Source organism: Danio rerio, chromosome 2 (assembly GCF_052040795.2).
Source record: "Danio rerio strain M-AB ecotype USA chromosome 2, GRCz13ab, whole genome shotgun sequence".
Lineage (NCBI taxonomy): Eukaryota > Metazoa > Chordata > Actinopteri > Cypriniformes > Danionidae > Danio > Danio rerio.
This window is the reverse complement of record NC_141022.1, coordinates 32,234,371-32,254,313: the sequence shown is the minus strand read 5'-3', so window position 1 is coordinate 32,254,313 and position 19,943 is coordinate 32,234,371. Positions and strand designations below refer to the sequence as shown.

Sequence of the window (19,943 nt, the reverse complement as noted above, 5' to 3'; positions counted from 1 at the left end):
TTATAAACACAACTTCTCCCCACATAGTTTTCTTATTTGGAATAATGCCAATATCATGTATAGAAATAAGTCACTATTCTTTAACAATTGGTTTAACAATGGACTATTATTAGTTAACCAATTATTTGATAATGCCGGAAATTTATTAACATTTACAGAATTTATGGCACGATACAAAATTCCTGTTACATTACAGGAATTTACTATTCTAACCGGGGCAATACCCACTGGTATACATATGCTGTATAAAGGCAGTGTATGTACATCAGCACGTACTGTTTGTCCTCCTAAACCTGAACAAACCTCGGTTGGGTTTATCTGTTTCTCTGGATTTAAGCCTAATAATCACAAAATTAGATCTTTAATCTTAAAAGAAAATATGTCTACACCGTATGTTATTTTTTACTGGAACAATATCTTTAATAATATAAACTGGACTCAAGTTTGGTCATTACCTCAAAAATTTTTTATCACAAATAAGGCTAAAGAAATATCATTTAAATTACTTCATAGAGTTTATCCCACAAAATTATTTCTACAAAAATTTAAAATTGATATTGAGTTAGAATGCTGTTTTTGCGAAAGCTTTAATGAAACTATTTCACATTTATTTTGGTCTTGCCAATATACTCGACTATTTTGGATCAATGTTGAAACTTTTATTGCTCATAATATCTTAAAAACCTTTTCCTTATCTTATAAACATGTGATTTTGGGTTTTTATGTTAAGGATCGCTCTTTAAAAGATGCTGGTTTTATTATAAATTTAATTTTATTATTATGTAAATTTCACATACATAAATCCAAGTTTTCCAGAAGCAAACCTCTCTTCATGGTGTTAGAAAAAGAGATTCAAATGTATATAAAAGTGATTTCCAAATCTCAAAATAGAAAAGCAATTAAAACAATTAATATATGCTCCTCCTTTAACATTTTTACATAAAATGTTTGTATATATGCATTTCCTGTGAAGAAAAAAGTGCATTACTAACTCTTGTAAATAACTAAAATTATAAAATGTGCGAAACATATTTGTATGTAATTTGATAATTATGTACCCTCTCCTCTGTTTTTTTTCTTTTTTTTTCTTTTTTTTTCCTCTTTGTTTTTTTTCACTTATTTCATTCTTGTTAAGAAATGTAAAGTGATTGTATTGTATAACAAAACAACTGTAACTGTACATGCTGGTTCTTGTTAATAAAAAAAAAAAAAAAAAAAAAAAAAAAAAGTTTGGTCATTTATTTAGCTAAATTGGCAACCGTCAAACATTAACTGGGAAACGGTTTGAATTTCTTCTTAGTAAAATAAAAAAAAACCTTTTAAATGTTAAAAGTGTTAAATTTGGAATGACACTACATGCATATACTATGCTGTTGAGTAAGTGCATTGTGCAGGGGTGGCCAACCCTGTTCCCGGAAAGCCACCTTCCTGCAAATTTCAGTTGTAGCCCATATCAAACACACCTGTCTGTAATTATCACGTGGTGTTCAAGTCCTAATTAATTGGTTCAGGTGTGTTTGATATGGGTTGCAACTGAAATCTGCAGGAAGGTGGCTCTCCAGGAACAGGGTTGGCCAGCCCTGGCAGTGTATAGTGTGCCATTTTGCACAAAGCTAAGACCTAAAAGAGCAAGATATGGTGCATTAAATCTAAATTTGACTATTCACGTTGTTAGTGCACATTGCTAGCCTTGTGGCCATGACTAGGTAATAATTCTGATGCTACATTTTAAGCTTTGGCGAATTGGTAGCTAATTTCAGATTGTTAAGAATAAAATGTTACAAATTCAAATGAATTAGCCACTTATTTTCCAAAACATGAACTGTTACATTTGACATAAATGAGACTTTGTGTGCATACTGTTGTACTTGTAATCTTGATCTTTGTTTACGTCACACCTCCTTTACTGGACTAACTCCTAATACTAGAAAACAGCCAGAAGTGGCATACAGTTCATCTATTCATACTAATTTCATACTAATTTATTAATAAAGACTGTAACTGTAAAATGTACCTTTGTCATTTTTCCAACTAAGAGCGTAGAATAGGGTATATGCATAGCTAGTGTTTGTTCCCATACTTATAAACTTATGGTGAACAATTAATGTGACTTTTTTCCCATTTTATATGGTTGCTTTTACAGCATCGATGTTGTAATGTAATTAAAATACAATCAGATAAATAGACTTTGCAATTCATTTAGTTGCTCAAGCATAAAAAAACACAAAAAGCCGTTTACTCACACACTCCCGTCAGAATCGCCAGGCTAGCGCAGAAGCTTAATTGAATATGTAAAATAAATGCTCATATTTTAAAGACACGGGGAAAATATATAGTTTAATGCAGTGCTTCTTGTACAATCTGAGACCCACTTTATATGGGATATCCCTCAGCCAGAGGAGATTGCTGATTTTGAAAGAAAACAGACCTTAAAATCGCTGATTTTGTAATGGCATACAGTTCACCTGAAGCACTTAATGTTACTGACAAATTAAAAGTCCTTTAGCATACTTCCACTTATACCCCATTGTCATAGACAGAGGAGACGTGACCACACCAATATTCACAAATTACTGAAAAGTCCCTACCAATAATTTAATTGACTTTAAAATAAAATACTGCTTTGTCAAACCTTAGTAACCAACACGTGCACAAAGTCAAGTTCACTACGAGTTCACTGTAATTTAATTTAATTTAAATGTAATTAAAAAAAAAATTATTTTATTTTATTTTTTTATTTTATTTAATTAACCAAGGCAGTGTAATTAATTTAGTAAATTTCAGGTAATTAAAATTTAGTTTCCATTTTGACCTCCATGATTATGAAAAATATAATAAGTATAAAACAGGTAAATTGCACCACACACCTCTCTAAATTTCTCTACATTCATACCTCCTCAAAGCCCGATTGCAGTAAAATCATGTGAATTGACTTTTGCAGCATGGGACAGTATTGGTATTTGTATTATTAAGTATTTATTATAAATTATTAAGTTCTTTATTCATGTTTTTAAAAGCGCAAAAATAATTTGCGCAACGCATGCGCTCTATGGATGTATGTCCCCACCAGTGTCAAGTGTGAATCTACACTCCTGCTTTCAACAAGACCGATTTCAATGTGGAGATGTAATTGGCCAATAAACATTTCCTGTTTGTTGTCAAACCATTTCCTAACTAACAAGAGACGATTCAGTCATAATATTATTTATCAAAATGTGGACCTTTTTGGAATCTCGAAAGCTTTGAAAATTAAAAAATGTGAAACAGGAAATACATTGGGACCATGGAGAGCAAAATACATCGTTTTTTTGCAGTATTTGTTTTTCGCAAATCTACCAAAGGTCGCTGTGTACGGTTTTTCAGATCTCAAATTTCTCTCGCAAGTGCCATTTATGCCTGCTGTTCTCTTTTCAGTCCACTAGAGGCTGCTGTCGACTGACTTACTGACTGACCTACCGACCGACCAGAATCGTGAGGGAATCGTCTTCAGAATTTACCAGTCCTGCATTCTTCTCATTGCACTCACATCATGTTTGGAGTATATACATTTGACTTATAAAAGATTTTGTTTGCACTTTCACTGTTTATGTACATTTACTAGAACCACGGCAGCAGTAATTCATCAAATAATAATGAAATGAAGAAAAACAGCATCAACTGGGCACACAATTTGTATATATTTTTTTATAGTCAAGTTTGTTTTTGTCATTTTAAGAATTAGGCACTTGAGCAATGTAAAACAAGTGAAATAATTTTTCCATATAATCTAAAGCAGAACTTCCCTCCATGAATGCATTTGAGGGAGCATTTGTACCATTATCTAATTTACATAATTCGTTTAGTGATTCGGCTGCAATGCAGACAGCATGTGGAAATAAACTACCATCAGCGGGTGCAAATCATTTTAGTGATTTCCCTCCAGTAGCTGTTGAATTATTAAATATTTCAAATGCTTACAGGATTGGGTAATCTGTGGCATCGGGGTCACGGGCTGTAACAGTTCCAATTACTGTTCCTTTCGGTGTGTCCTCATTGACTTCAAAGACGTACTGAGTCCTGCTGAAGACTGGAGGCTCATCTACATCTCTGGCAGTGACTTTCACAATGGCAGTGTCTGAGAAAGGGCCCAGATGAAAGAAATTGGGGTCCTGGTGTGTGTTGGAGACCTCCACTTTCACAGTGTAAACGCGTTTGGTTTCGTAGTCCAATTTCTGGATGGAGACCATGAGTCATTGCATATATCTGCACAGTGTAATTACAAATTTATAAATATTGAAACAGGGCTTTACCTTTTTAATAACGATGACACCCTCTTGGGAAATCTCATCTGTTATTATATCCAGATATTCTTTCCCATCTCCATCAGACATTCTGTATTTCATCTCAGCATTTTCTCCTTCGTCGCCATCATTGGCTTTGATTCGGCCCACAGTTGATCCGATTTCTGCCGACTCATAAGTGCTTAGGTGGTAAGAACCTTGAAAAATACAAAGATTATGTTTAATTTAAATAGATATTGTCATTTTTGCCAAAGTTTAGTCTTAATTTCAAGTCTTTTATGGCTTTTAAAGTCAAGACTGATCCTTTTTATTTACATGAAATCGTATTTTTAGTGGTGTGTGCTATTATGGAAAGAAAAATTACTTCATTATTCATTCATTTATTCATTTTCTTTTCAGCTTAGTCCCTTTTATTAATCCAGGACTGCAACCCATTACTGGGAAACATCCAAACACACTCATTCACACACATAGTGTACACTACGGACAATTTCGCTTACCCAATTCACCTATACCACATGTGTTTGGACTTGTGGGGTAAACCCGGAGGAAACCCACACGAACACAGAAAGAACATGTAAACTTCACACAGAAATGCCAACTGACACAGCTAAGGCTCGAACCAGCAACCTTCTCGGTGTGAGGCAATAGTGCAACCCACTGCGCCACCGTGACATCTTCCTTATAATTTTAGAATTTAAAACAAATTTGCTCTTCCTCAACAAATTGACTACTTTTTTTAAATGAGCTGAAACAACACAATACTTTAAGTCCCCCCCAGAGTTTTGAATAAAGTTTATGCTCAAATACTGCAATTGCCACACATGCTTTAGTGAATAAGCTGACATCATGCATATCCATTTCATTTGTTCAGTACAAATACATGCATGATTATTTGACAACCAACACAATAGCTTTTAATGAACATTTAGGATATACGCATAAAAATGTCGATTGACGGAAGACATGTATAAATTTTGAAAATATGCATAAAAGGAACGTATGTGCATAACAGAGTAGGATAAACTTTTTATTCGATATGAAGAAATGCGCGTAAACTACGATGGAAACTCTTTTACCGAACAAATTCCAGTATGCATCAGGTCATGTGATTTTGTTATAAGATACCATATGATAATAGAAATGTGTGTAAATGGACAAACCAGCAGGTTAAGCACATTGTAAAACATCTGAAATGTTGTTTTGGTTATGCTAAAACGCCTTAACCATCACCATTCCGTGTCTCACGCCTTCAAATGTCACCCCGCGCTCATTGCATGTCGGCATCGTCTTCTGAGGTGCAAGTCATTAATAAAATAAGAAAAAGATTCACACAGCTTTTCCTACCACAGCGAATTCTGTTTTTACTGTTGATATTTGGAGCCACTTAATCAGGAAGTGACCATTTTGTTCTCTTTGACTCTCTTTGATATCTTTTATGCGATATTCCAGTTTTGAGCATAAAGTTAATTTGCAGTTTTGGATAGAAATATAGCTAATGATGTACTATGCGACTGTATGTGCACAGTGTTTCTTTACAAGGTGACATTGCCATTTACTGGCATGGCATTCAGACTTAAGCATTTTAGTTTGTCTGTGCATATCCATGCAAATAGGATATTTGTAGTTTTGTTGTTGTCTTTACTCAAAGCTTCCTAAAAAATGCTAATCAAAAACATCTGTTTTGGAGTACATCTCAGTCACATTAACATACCCTGTTTTAAGCAAATAACCAGTAATTTAGGCAGTATTTTAGTACAATTTTCACAATCAGTTTTCCCATCCAACATTTTTTTCTATTATTATTGTTAGATATGCAATTTTATTTGGAAATCTCTCAGGTATGCAATTAACAACTGAATCAGACATTCAGTTCCAAAATTAAATGAGTTGTGGACCGTTTTGTCTTTAAAAGTGCTAATAAAAAAGTGAACTCTTACTGTAAGCAAAACGAGGCGGACTGTCGTTGACATCTGTAAGGGTGACGTTGACCATAGTGGTTCCAGACAGACCACCCATCTGCCCTGCCATGTCCTTGGCTTGTATGACCACCTGATAATCCTTTCGCACTTCCCGGTCCATATTGGGAAGAGCTATTCTGACAATTCCTGCACACACACAAGTTAAAATAAAATAAGAAATTGAGCACAAAATGTGAAATTAAATAGCAATTTTTTTTAAAAATTGGGTTCTTTTAAAAATTCTATTCACCAAAGAACCTTTTAAAATTAATATATCCCATTTCTACTAAAATATATGAACCAGATCAACTGTTTTAAGCATTGATAATAACAAATGTGAGTGCCAAACCACTAAAGACTGGAGTAATAATTCTTCATGTTTGCCAAAACTGGAATACATTTCAGTTAATTTGTGGGTCACGTATGTATGTATGTATGTATGTATGTATGTATGTATGTATGCAAGTACTGACATGTGTGTTAAAATTACAATTGGTATTCCATTTCACATTCATGCACATCTCATTTACTCTAAAATGATATTCATTTTCATTTAAAACACATCTACAGTACATTCCTTTATCTTTTTATTTTTAGTTTATTCTAAGGCATTTCATGTTATATTTGATGTAATTACACTTATTTATTTATTGCACCCCCATTTAACTTATTGCATTTATTATTTAATGCTTCCATTTTCAGAATATTGGATCTAATAATAAATTTATGCCTTTGATTTATAGCAAGGGCCATTTATTCGGCTCCCCATGTGTTTATCTTAATATTTTTGCATCCATAACCTTTATATTACAACATTTATCAAGCTTAACTTAAACTCTCACCAGCAAAAGTCATAATACAAGGCTAGAATAATAATTTGTTCCGTTTCAAAGCAAATATTGTAGTAGTAGCAGGATCTGTTAACCAGGCACAGCAGCCTGTGATTTTCATGCTTTAGACATTCCACCTGAAACGTCACATCCTCGCTTCACCTTGTCAAATGGCCTGAGGCGTACATCGTAGTAGTATGTCAGCAGAGAATATGTTTGTAACAAGATGTTTTGGAACACTCACCTGTCTCGGGCTCCACAGAGAAATAGGGCTGCCCTTGCAGGATGCTGTACACAAGTTTAGCACTGTTTCCATATGTGGCATCATCTGCGTCAGTGGCATTGACTTCTATTACAAAAGTACCTAGCCATTAGAAAGAAAAAAAAAGATGTACATTTATGGAAAGAGTAATGTAGCTATATTCTGAATATAAATGGTCAGCAAAGATTGTCATCCTTAATAAAACTAGCCATTATCTCCCCCCCAAAAAAAGAACTGATTCTGAACTGCCATCATCAATAATTCCAGTCTTGCTTCCTGCACAAAACAGTCTAGGTTTTAACAAACCTGCATACTAGCAGCTTATGGTCATCATTAGCTGCTAGCAACCGATGTCTACATTGAGCCTCAAACGTTGCAGTTGAAGCTGAGAAGGTGCTTTGTGTTTGAAATGCTGTGAAGATGTTGTTTTCTCTGCTGTTAAAGAAAATCTATTCTGTTACTATTCTATAACTATTCTATTAGTGTTGTTTACAAGTGAAGCTGAAATTTAAATATGGTAATGTCCAGTTGATTTCTGACACTTGCTGTAAGCAGTAGACCAAACACAAACGACTGAGCCATTTAACCAATCAGAGCAGAGTAGACTATCGGAAAGAAGAGGCTTAGAAAGACTGAACTTTGAATTAACCGTTTTTTAGACGCTGTAAAAAAAAGATATACTGCAATGTAAATAATTATAATATTACACAGTTTAGTAATGGTTTCATTTATTTGAACTATTCCGTAAAAAATTAGGGATGCTCTGATCATTCCTTGTCATGGTGATCAGCCGATAACAAGTATGGATTCTGTTACTTCAAGCATTAGATAACTTCAAAATTGCATAAAGCACATTTTTCCTCCAAGTATGAAATTATATTTACTTGGAGATCTCTCCTTTCCTAAAGGAATAAATGAAGGATTTTGCATATAATTCTTTAAACACATCTCTTCTAACCATTTAGTGGACACTTCATGGTTACAGAAAACAAAACAGTAAAAAAAAAAAAAAAAAAAAAAAAAGGTAAGAAAAATGACTTATAATGCTATTTGGAAATATTGCAAATGATGGAAGAATGACTCAACAAAAAAATTTGGAGTGCATATTTGATGTATAAGAAGTTAAAATCTTCCTCTGCTTGTGAACCCGTAAATTAACACTTAATCGGTTTATTTGATCTGCCAGATTAGCGAGTAACAGTCGAGTCATAAAATGTGACTGTCACCGACTCGGTCCCAGTCATTCCCCTCGCTGACCAGCAGAGGTCACCATCTCCGGACTTCTAACCATTACGTCATCCTTCTCACTCAGATCCCAGCACACCTGTTCTCCATCTCACTAATGACCCACGTACCACATATAAGCAGCTCACACTCACACTCCATTGCGAAGTCTTGTTTAGCCCCGGCCAGCATTTCTGAGCGTTCTATCCTGCCTGATCTCCCGTTTACCACATCAGCCCGTTCCTCGACTCTGCTCTGTCTTCTGCCTGCCCTTGACCTAAAGCCTGATTACACGGACTCTGATTCTCGCTGCATGCCCCTGACTAAAGCCTGTATTACGGACTCTGAACCACGCTGCCTGCCCTTGACTCAAGCCTGGTAATCACTCTGCCTCTGTTATCTGCTAATCATCGTTGAGTTGTATGTTGTATGTTCGCACAACCGTGCGAGGTGTTGATGTTTAAGTGTGACTTAATAAATACTGCAAAATGGATCCCTCCGTGTCAGTCTCCCCGTTACAGAAGACTTCGCCCAACACGGATCCCGCAGCCATCCAGGTTTTGTCTCACGAAGTCACCACACAAGCTCAGGTATTGTCAACACACCAACAACAACTAACACACCTAACTCAGTTAACAGATGAACTGGTGAAATCCCTCCAAAACCTGCAAGCTGCTGCCACTGCGCAATCCACCGCCAACTACTCTCCAAGTCCACTTGTTGTTGCACAACCCCCGATGACTTCCGGAGTTCGATTGGCTTTTCCTGACAAGTTCTCAGGTAACCCAGCAAAATGTAAAGGCTTTCTATTGCAATGCAAACTGTTTATCGCCCAACAACCCCATCTGTTTAAGGACGAGAACGGGAAAATTGCTTTTGTGTGCTCACTGCTCACTGGGAAAGCGCTAGACTGGGCTACTGCAGTTTGGCCAGACAGTACCCCGATATTTCCCTCGTTTAATGACTTTCTCAAACGTTTCTGCACTGTGTTCGATCATCCGGAGGGTGGTCGTAACGCTGGCGAGGAGCTATTGTGTATCCAACAGGGAGATCGCTCCGCAGCTGAGTTCGCCCTGCAGTTCCGCACCTTGGCAGCGCAAACTGGCTGGGCTGATGATCCGCTTGTCACGCTCTACAGAAGGGCTCTAAAGCCAGAATTGCAGCGAGAGATGGCATGTCGTGACGATGGGAAAACTCTGGATCAACTAATCGAGCTTTCCATAAGGTTAGACACTCTCCTCCGCACTCGCAATCCGCTCTGCTCAATTGCTTCCAGTCCTGTATCCCCTGAAACCTCCGCTGAATCCATGCAATTGGGTAGAACCCGTCTAAACCCAGAAGAGCGAGAACGACGGAGAAGAAATCACCTGTGCATTTATTGCGAACTTCCAGGTCATACGAAGGTTTTATGTCCCAACAAGCCTCTCCCTAAAACCCTCTCGGTGAGTGCAACCACTATGTTCACTACCACTAATAATGTTGTGAATCTGCCTGTCACTTTGAGGAATGAGGGAAACGAGATTGAGACTATGGCCATGATCGATTCAGGAGCTGCTGGTAACTTTATTGATTACACGTTTGCCACTACTCACTCCATTCCTCTAACCTCCTGTGATTCCTCCATAGCCATCACTGCTGTAGATGGGCGCCCTTTGGGAGAAGGACGTATAAAATTCCAGACCCTGCCAGTCTTGCTTCAAACAGGCTCTCTTCATGAAGAAGAAATTTCCCTTCTTGCCATCAACTCCCCTAAACACTCTCTGATTCTCGGGTTACCATGGCTACAACAGCATGACCCTCAAGTCTCTTGGAGAACTGGTGAGATCATAAAATGGAGCAATCAATGCTTTATCCAATGTCTGCATCCTGTTTCCCCTATCCAGATCAACACAATCAACAAGACCGAAGACTCTGAACTCCATCATGTTCCTGATGCTTATCACGATCTAATTGAAGCATTCAATAAGCAGAAGGCTACTAAGCTCCCTCCTCATCGTGATAATGACTGTGCCATTGAGCTGCTACCCGGCACCACGCCCCCTCGTGGTCGCATATTCCCTCTCTCACAACCTGAAACTGAGGCTATGAAGAAGTACATCTCTGAGGAGCTAGAAAAAGGATTTATTCGACCATATACTTCTCCCGCTTCAGCAGGGTTTTTCTTCGTCAAGAAGAAGGATGGCAGCTTACGCCCTTGCATCGATTACCGAGGCTTGAATGAGATCACGGTCAAATACCGCTACCCATTGCCATTGGTTCCTGCCGCCCTGGAACAACTCCGATCCGCCCAGTATTTCACTAAGTTGGACCTCCGTAGTGCATATAACCTCATCCGCATACGACAGGGAGACGAGTGGAAAACCGGGTTCTCTACAATTGACGGCCACTACGAATATCTCGTTATGCCCCTCGGCCTAGCAAACAGTCCATCCGTGTTCCAGGCATTCGTAAATGAGATATTTAGAGACATGCTCAACAAATGGGTAATAGTATATATTGACGACATCTTGATCTATTCCAATTCGCTATCTGAGCATATCCAGCACGTTCGGGCAGTGCTCAAACGTCTCATTGAAAACCAGTTGTATGCGAAGAGCTCCAAGTGCGAATTCCACCAGACCTGCATCTCATTCCTTGGTTATATTATCAGTCCAGAAGGCGTGGCCATGGACCAACAAAAGGTTGACTCTGTGACACAATGGCCACAACCCGAAACCATCAGGCAACTACAACGATTCCGGGGCTTTGCTAACTTCTACAGACGCTTCATAAGGAACTTCAGTTCAGTCGCTGCCCCACTGACCGCCATGGTCAAAGCTAATAATGCTCGCCTTAAATGGAACCCCGACGCTGTCCGAGCATTTGCCCAGTTAAAAACTCGCTTCTCCAGTGCACCTATTCTGCGTCATCCTGATCCCGAACAACCCTTTGTCGTCGAAATTGACGCGTCAAACACTGGAATTGGAGCCATCCTGTCCCAGCGATCCCTAGTGAATAAGAAGCTCCATCCCTGTGCCTTCTATTCTCGCAAGCTTAACTCCGCTGAACGGAACTACGATGTGGGAAACCGAGAACTCCTCGCCATGAAAGCTGCGCTAGAGGAATGGAGACACTGGCTTGAGGGCGCAAAACACCCTTTCATCGTCATCACTGATCACAAGAACCTAGAATACATCCGGTCTTGTAAACGTCTGAATCCTAGACAGGCAAGATGGGCGCTGTTTTTCACCCGATTTGACTTCCAAGTCACCTATATCCCTGGCTCGAAAAACATCAAAGCAGATGCTCTGTCCCGCCTCTCAGACGATGAGACCTCTGAAATCCCTGACGAGCCCATAATCAAAAGTCCTCTAATTGTCGCTCCCATCCAGTGGGATATAGATCAGGAGATCCTCCAAGCCGCCGAAAGTAATCCTTCTCAGCAGCCCTGTCCGGAGAATAAAATCTTTGTTCCCCCGTCGCTTCGAGAAAGACTCATCTCCGAAGTACATGACCACCCCAGTTCCGGTCACCCAGGCAGCACAGCCACTGTGCAAATGATTCAATCCCGCTACTGGTGGTCATCCATACACAAGGATGTAATCAACTTCATTAACAAATGCTCACCCTGTCAGATGTCCAAACACTCCCGTCACCGTCCAGCTGGATTACTCCACCCCCTGGAGGTACCACATCGTCCTTGGTCACACATCGCTATAGATTTCATCACCGATTTACCCATATCTCAGGGCAAAACCACCATCCTCACAGTAGTGGACCGATTTTCGAAATCCTGCCGCCTTATTCCCATTTCCAAACTGCCCACAGCCATGGAAACGGCTGAGTTACTCTGCGAGTGTGTGTTTCGGTACTATGGTCTCCCCGAAGACATCGTATCGGATAGAGGTCCCCAGTTTACATCCCGACTCTGGTCAGCATTCTTCAAAAATCTCCAAATCAACGTCAGCCTAACATCCGGCTATCATCCCCAATCCAACGGGCAGACAGAGCGCATGAACCAAGAGATCGGTCGATTCCTCGCACGTACTGTCACTCGAACCAGAACGAATGGGCCAAATTTTTGATGTGGGCAGAATATGCTCAGAACTCCCTCAGGAAGGCATCTACTGGATTAACCCCATTTCAATGCGTGCTGGGCTTCCAACCTCCGCTCTTTCCCTGGTCTGGCGAGACCTCTGAACTCCCTGCGGTGGATACCTGGTTTAAAAACTGCGAAGAGGTCTGGAACGCAGCTCATACTCACCTCTCTCACGCCATAAGGCGTTTCAAGGAACAAGCCGATCTACACCGACGTCCTGGTCCCATGTATTCCCCAGGACAATGGGTATGGCTTTCCACCCGCGACTTACGCCTCAAGCTGCCCTGCAAGAAACTCAGTCCCAGGTACGTGGGTCCTTTCCAGATAGAAAGACAAATATCTCCTGTTTCGTTCAGACTGACACTCCCTAATCATTTTCGTATTTCCCCAACTTTCCATGTCTCTCTGCTCAAGCCTGCTGCTGGTCCAGCCGAGACGGATAGGGAGGTGGCAGCCGGTGAACAGGGTCCCCCGCCTCTCATGATCGATGGCGAAGAGGCTTACCAGATCCACGAGATCCTGAGATCCAGACGCCGGGGCGGTCAACTCCAATATCTCGTTGATTGGGAGGGGTACGGTCCGGAGGAGAGATCTTGGATTAACCGCAAGGACATCCTCGACACCACACTACTGGAAGAGTTCCACTCACAACATCCGGAGATGCCGGCCCCTCGCCCCCGTGGAAGACCCCGGCGTCGAGAATTGCCTCACTTCAGGAGCCGTTCGTTGGGGGGGGGCTCTGTCACCGACTCGGTCCCAGTCATTCCCCTCGCTGACCAGCAGAGGTCACCATCTCCGGACTTCTAACCATTACGTCATCCTTCTCACTCAGATCCCAGCACACCTGTTCTCCATCTCACTAATGACCCACGTACCACATATAAGCAGCTCACACTCACACTCCATTGCGAAGTCTTGTTTAGCCCCGGCCAGCATTTCTGAGCGTTCTATCCTGCCTGATCTCCCGTTTACCACTTCAGCCCGTTCCTCGACTCTGCTCTGTCTTCTGCCTGCCCTTGACCTAAAGCCTGATTACACGGACTCTGATTCTCGCTGCATGCCCCTGACTAAAGCCTGTATTACGGACTCTGAACCACGCTGCCTGCCCTTGACTCAAGCCTGGTAATCACTCTGCCTCTGTTATCTGCTAATCATCGTTGAGTTGTATGTTGTATGTTCGCACAACCGTGCGAGGTGTTGATGTTTAAGTGTGACTTAATAAATACTGCAAAATGGATCCCTCCGTGTCAGTCTCCCCGTTACAGAAGACTTCGCCCAACACGGATCCCGCAGCCATCCAGGTTTTGTCTCACGAAGTCACCACACAAGCTCAGGTATTGTCAACACACCAACAACAACTAACACACCTAACTCAGTTAACAGATGAACTGGTGAAATCCCTCCAAAACCTGCAAGCTGCTGCCACTGCGCAATCCACCGCCAACTACTCTCCAAGTCCACTTGTTGTTGCACAACCCCCGATGACTTCCGGAGTTCGATTGGCTTTTCCTGACAAGTTCTCAGGTAACCCAGCAAAATGTAAAGGCTTTCTATTGCAATGCAAACTGTTTATCGCCCAACAACCCCATCTGTTTAAGGACGAGAACGGGAAAATTGCTTTTGTGTGCTCACTGCTCACTGGGAAAGCGCTAGACTGGGCTACTGCAGTTTGGCCAGACAGTACCCCGATATTTCCCTCGTTTAATGACTTTCTCAAACGTTTCTGCACTGTGTTCGATCATCCGGAGGGTGGTCGTAACGCTGGCGAGGAGCTATTGTGTATCCAACAGGGAGATCGCTCCGCAGCTGAGTTCGCCCTGCAGTTCCGCACCTTGGCAGCGCAAACTGGCTGGGCTGATGATCCGCTTGTCACGCTCTACAGAAGGGCTCTAAAGCCAGAATTGCAGCGAGAGATGGCATGTCGTGACGATGGGAAAACTCTGGATCAACTAATCGAGCTTTCCATAAGGTTAGACACTCTCCTCCGCACTCGCAATCCGCTCTGCTCAATTGCTTCCAGTCCTGTATCCCCTGAAACCTCCGCTGAATCCATGCAATTGGGTAGAACCCGTCTAAACCCAGAAGAGCGAGAACGACGGAGAAGAAATCACCTGTGCATTTATTGCGAACTTCCAGGTCATACGAAGGTTTTATGTCCCAACAAGCCTCTCCCTAAAACCCTCTCGGTGAGTGCAACCACTATGTTCACTACCACTAATAATGTTGTGAATCTGCCTGTCACTTTGAGGAATGAGGGAAACGAGATTGAGACTATGGCCATGATCGATTCAGGAGCTGCTGGTAACTTTATTGATTACACGTTTGCCACTACTCACTCCATTCCTCTAACCTCCTGTGATTCCTCCATAGCCATCACTGCTGTAGATGGGCGCCCTTTGGGAGAAGGACGTATAAAATTCCAGACCCTGCCAGTCTTGCTTCAAACAGGCTCTCTTCATGAAGAAGAAATTTCCCTTCTTGCCATCAACTCCCCTAAACACTCTCTGATTCTCGGGTTACCATGGCTACAACAGCATGACCCTCAAGTCTCTTGGAGAACTGGTGAGATCATAAAATGGAGCAATCAATGCTTTATCCAATGTCTGCATCCTGTTTCCCCTATCCAGATCAACACAATCAACAAGACCGAAGACTCTGAACTCCATCATGTTCCTGATGCTTATCACGATCTAATTGAAGCATTCAATAAGCAGAAGGCTACTAAGCTCCCTCCTCATCGTGATAATGACTGTGCCATTGAGCTGCTACCCGGCACCACGCCCCCTCGTGGTCGCATATTCCCTCTCTCACAACCTGAAACTGAGGCTATGAAGAAGTACATCTCTGAGGAGCTAGAAAAAGGATTTATTCGACCATATACTTCTCCCGCTTCAGCAGGGTTTTTCTTCGTCAAGAAGAAGGATGGCAGCTTACGCCCTTGCATCGATTACCGAGGCTTGAATGAGATCACGGTCAAATACCGCTACCCATTGCCATTGGTTCCTGCCGCCCTGGAACAACTCCGATCCGCCCAGTATTTCACTAAGTTGGACCTCCGTAGTGCATATAACCTCATCCGCATACGACAGGGAGACGAGTGGAAAACCGGGTTCTCTACAATTGACGGCCACTACGAATATCTCGTTATGCCCTTCGGCCTAGCAAACAGTCCATCCGTGTTCCAGGCATTCGTAAATGAGATATTTAGAGACATGCTCAACAAATGGGTAATAGTATATATTGACGACATCTTGATCTATTCCAATTCGCTATCTGAGCATATCCAGCACGTTCGGGCAGTGCTCAAACGTCTCATTGAAAACCAGTTGTATGCGAAGAGCTCCAAGTGCGAATTCCACCAGACCTGCATCTCATTCCTTGGTTATATTATCAGTCCAGAAGGCGTGGCCATGGACCAACAAAAGGTTGACTCTGTGACACAATGGCCACAACCCGAAACCATCAGGCAACTACAACGATTCCGGGGCTTTGCTAACTTCTACAGACGCTTCATAAGGAACTTCAGTTCAGTCGCTGCCCCACTGACCGCCATGGTCAAAGCTAATAATGCTCGCCTTAAATGGAACCCCGACGCTGTCCGAGCATTTGCCCAGTTAAAAACTCGCTTCTCCAGTGCACCTATTCTGCGTCATCCTGATCCCGAACAACCCTTTGTCGTCGAAATTGACGCGTCAAACACTGGAATTGGAGCCATCCTGTCCCAGCGATCCCTAGTGAATAAGAAGCTCCATCCCTGTGCCTTCTATTCTCGCAAGCTTAACTCCGCTGAACGGAACTACGATGTGGGAAACCGAGAACTCCTCGCCATGAAAGCTGCGCTAGAGGAATGGAGACACTGGCTTGAGGGCGCAAAACACCCTTTCATCGTCATCACTGATCACAAGAACCTAGAATACATCCGGTCTTGTAAACGTCTGAATCCTAGACAGGCAAGATGGGCGCTGTTTTTCACCCGATTTGACTTCCAAGTCACCTATATCCCTGGCTCGAAAAACATCAAAGCAGATGCTCTGTCCCGCCTCTCAGACGATGAGACCTCTGAAATCCCTGACGAGCCCATAATCAAAAGTCCTCTAATTGTCGCTCCCATCCAGTGGGATATAGATCAGGAGATCCTCCAAGCCGCCGAAAGTAATCCTTCTCAGCAGCCCTGTCCGGAGAATAAAATCTTTGTTCCCCCGTCGCTTCGAGAAAGACTCATCTCCGAAGTACATGACCACCCCAGTTCCGGTCACCCAGGCAGCACAGCCACTGTGCAAATGATTCAATCCCGCTACTGGTGGTCATCCATACACAAGGATGTAATCAACTTCATTAACAAATGCTCACCCTGTCAGATGTCCAAACACTCCCGTCACCGTCCAGCTGGATTACTCCACCCCCTGGAGGTACCACATCGTCCTTGGTCACACATCGCTATAGATTTCATCACCGATTTACCCATATCTCAGGGCAAAACCACCATCCTCACAGTAGTGGACCGATTTTCGAAATCCTGCCGCCTTATTCCCATTTCCAAACTGCCCACAGCCATGGAAACGGCTGAGTTACTCTGCGAGTGTGTGTTTCGGTACTATGGTCTCCCCGAAGACATCGTATCGGATAGAGGTCCCCAGTTTACATCCCGACTCTGGTCAGCATTCTTCAAAAATCTCCAAATCAACGTCAGCCTAACATCCGGCTATCATCCCCAATCCAACGGGCAGACAGAGCGCATGAACCAAGAGATCGGTCGATTCCTCGCACGTACTGTCACTCGAACCAGAACGAATGGGCCAAATTTTTGATGTGGGCAGAATATGCTCAGAACTCCCTCAGGAAGGCATCTACTGGATTAACCCCATTTCAATGCGTGCTGGGCTTCCAACCTCCGCTCTTTCCCTGGTCTGGCGAGACCTCTGAACTCCCTGCGGTGGATACCTGGTTTAAAAACTGCGAAGAGGTCTGGAACGCAGCTCATACTCACCTCTCTCACGCCATAAGGCGTTTCAAGGAACAAGCCGATCTACACCGACGTCCTGGTCCCATGTATTCCCCAGGACAATGGGTATGGCTTTCCACCCGCGACTTACGCCTCAAGCTGCCCTGCAAGAAACTCAGTCCCAGGTACGTGGGTCCTTTCCAGATAGAAAGACAAATATCTCCTGTTTCGTTCAGACTGACACTCCCTAATCATTTTCGTATTTCCCCAACTTTCCATGTCTCTCTGCTCAAGCCTGCTGCTGGTCCAGCCGAGACGGATAGGGAGGTGGCAGCCGGTGAACAGGGTCCCCCGCCTCTCATGATCGATGGCGAAGAGGCTTACCAGATCCACGAGATCCTGAGATCCAGACGCCGGGGCGGTCAACTCCAATATCTCGTTGATTGGGAGGGGTACGGTCCGGAGGAGAGATCTTGGATTAACCGCAAGGACATCCTCGACACCACACTACTGGAAGAGTTCCACTCACAACATCCGGAGATGCCGGCCCCTCGCCCCCGTGGAAGACCCCGGCGTCGAGAATTGCCTCACTTCAGGAGCCGTTCGTTGGGGGGGGGCTCTGTCACCGACTCGGTCCCAGTCATTCCCCTCGCTGACCAGCAGAGGTCACCATCTCCGGACTTCTAACCATTACGTCATCCTTCTCACTCAGATCCCAGCACACCTGTTCTCCATCTCACTAATGACCCACGTACCACATATAAGCAGCTCACACTCACACTCCATTGCGAAGTCTTGTTTAGCCCCGGCCAGCATTTCTGAGCGTTCTATCCTGCCTGATCTCCCGTTTACCACTTCAGCCCGTTCCTCGACTCTGCTCTGTCTTCTGCCTGCCCTTGACCTAAAGCCTGATTACACGGACTCTGATTCTCGCTGCATGCCCCTGACTAAAGCCTGTATTACGGACTCTGAACCACGCTGCCTGCCCTTGACTCAAGCCTGGTAATCACTCTGCCTCTGTTATCTGCTAATCATCGTTGAGTTGTATGTTGTATGTTCGCACAACCGTGCGAGGTGTTGATGTTTAAGTGTGACTTAATAAATACTGCAAAATGGATCCCTCCGTGTCAGTCTCCCCGTTACAGTGACTATGGGCCGATACAAATCTCAGGCCCTGACCCTGAGTATTCCTATTATAAAAATAGCCTTGATTTTAGGAGTTGGCTGCATCTGAAACCACCTACTAGTAGGTACTGCCTTTGAACTTAAATGTATTACTCGACCATTAGAAAAAAAAAGTTCTACACAGGATAAATGTGAGCAGTATATGAATGGAACTCGGACGTACTGCTTCTGCCATTTTGTAATGATCACGTTATGAACTCTCTCACAGGGCATCATAGGATAGCGCAGAGTGCATCAGATACACACTTCAGATTCTCACCGGAAGTAGTAGATCATCCGGGTACATCTCACATACTGATTTTCAAATTATATGAATTCGGGCACACAACTCGGCTCGCATTCTGATTTTATTGTACTATACAGTATACAATTTTGGACGCAGCCATTGTCTCCCAAAATAAAGAACAAAAAAAATGTAATTTGTCCCAGAATTAACTTCATAACACTTGACACTATAATGTATTTTTTATCATCAATAATATACAATTGAGTTTTATATAGAAATGCTTATTACATTACTTTATTGACACATGTGTAACTATGTTGTTTATTATTTTAGTACCTTCTTTAAATTAGTATGTTTCTCTGCTTTTCAACATATAACTTTCATATTACCACCTGCTTTTGGTTGTGTTTTTGTCTATGTAAAAAAGTATAATGTGCAGATGTTAGTACGTCAAAATATTGGCATATTGACACTGCAAATTAATGAACTGCAGTATATTTAAACTGCATTTTAACAGTAAAATTTGGTCAACCACTGCTGCCATTTTTTTTTTTTGTTCATTTACAGACGTAACTCCGATGATCAAACATTGAAAGAACAAGATTATAAACACAAACCTCTATACACAACATAAAGATCTTGTAGGTGTATGTAGGTGTTTGCATACACAATCATTTAAATCAAGTAAAGGGTTGATCATTTCATAGACACAAGAGTTGGTTTCAATAATAAATGATTGCTTTAAACTTAATGCTGACAACACAAACCAAATAAAGTGTTTGAGGGGGGAAAGTAGATGTTGTTTGCAGTAAATGGCATTGACGTCTGCACAGCCTGAAGCCTGAAGAAAAAAAAAAAACTGCCGTCTTGCTGACTGATCTGGCCACTGCTCCATTACGTTTTTATTTTTTTATTTATTATAACCCTATATTACTGCCTGTCTGATGGATACAAG

The 19,943-nt window shown here is 42.2% G+C and overlaps 2 protein-coding genes across 22 annotated transcripts in view; one reads left to right on the top strand and one right to left on the bottom strand.

Moving 5' to 3' along the window:
- Positions 1-19,943, top strand: part of LOC147837115 (uncharacterized) — a 533,045-nt gene that overhangs the window by 118,025 nt on the left and 395,077 nt on the right. The window lies entirely within an intron of this gene.
- Positions 1-19,943, bottom strand: part of cdh10a (cadherin 10, type 2a (T2-cadherin)) — a 57,460-nt gene that overhangs the window by 11,070 nt on the left and 26,447 nt on the right. Inside the window, exons 1-5 of one of the 2 annotated variants that reach the window (XM_087239876.1) lie at positions 18,727-19,653; positions 7,316-8,552; positions 6,221-6,388; positions 4,290-4,477; positions 3,958-4,211 (exon numbers count right to left, since the gene is read on the bottom strand). In XM_087239876.1, coding sequence (XP_087096002.1) covers positions 3,958-4,211; positions 4,290-4,477; positions 6,221-6,362 — 584 coding nt within the window. In that variant the 5' untranslated portion in view covers positions 6,363-6,388; positions 7,316-8,552; positions 18,727-19,653. 2 annotated transcript variants of the gene reach the window in all.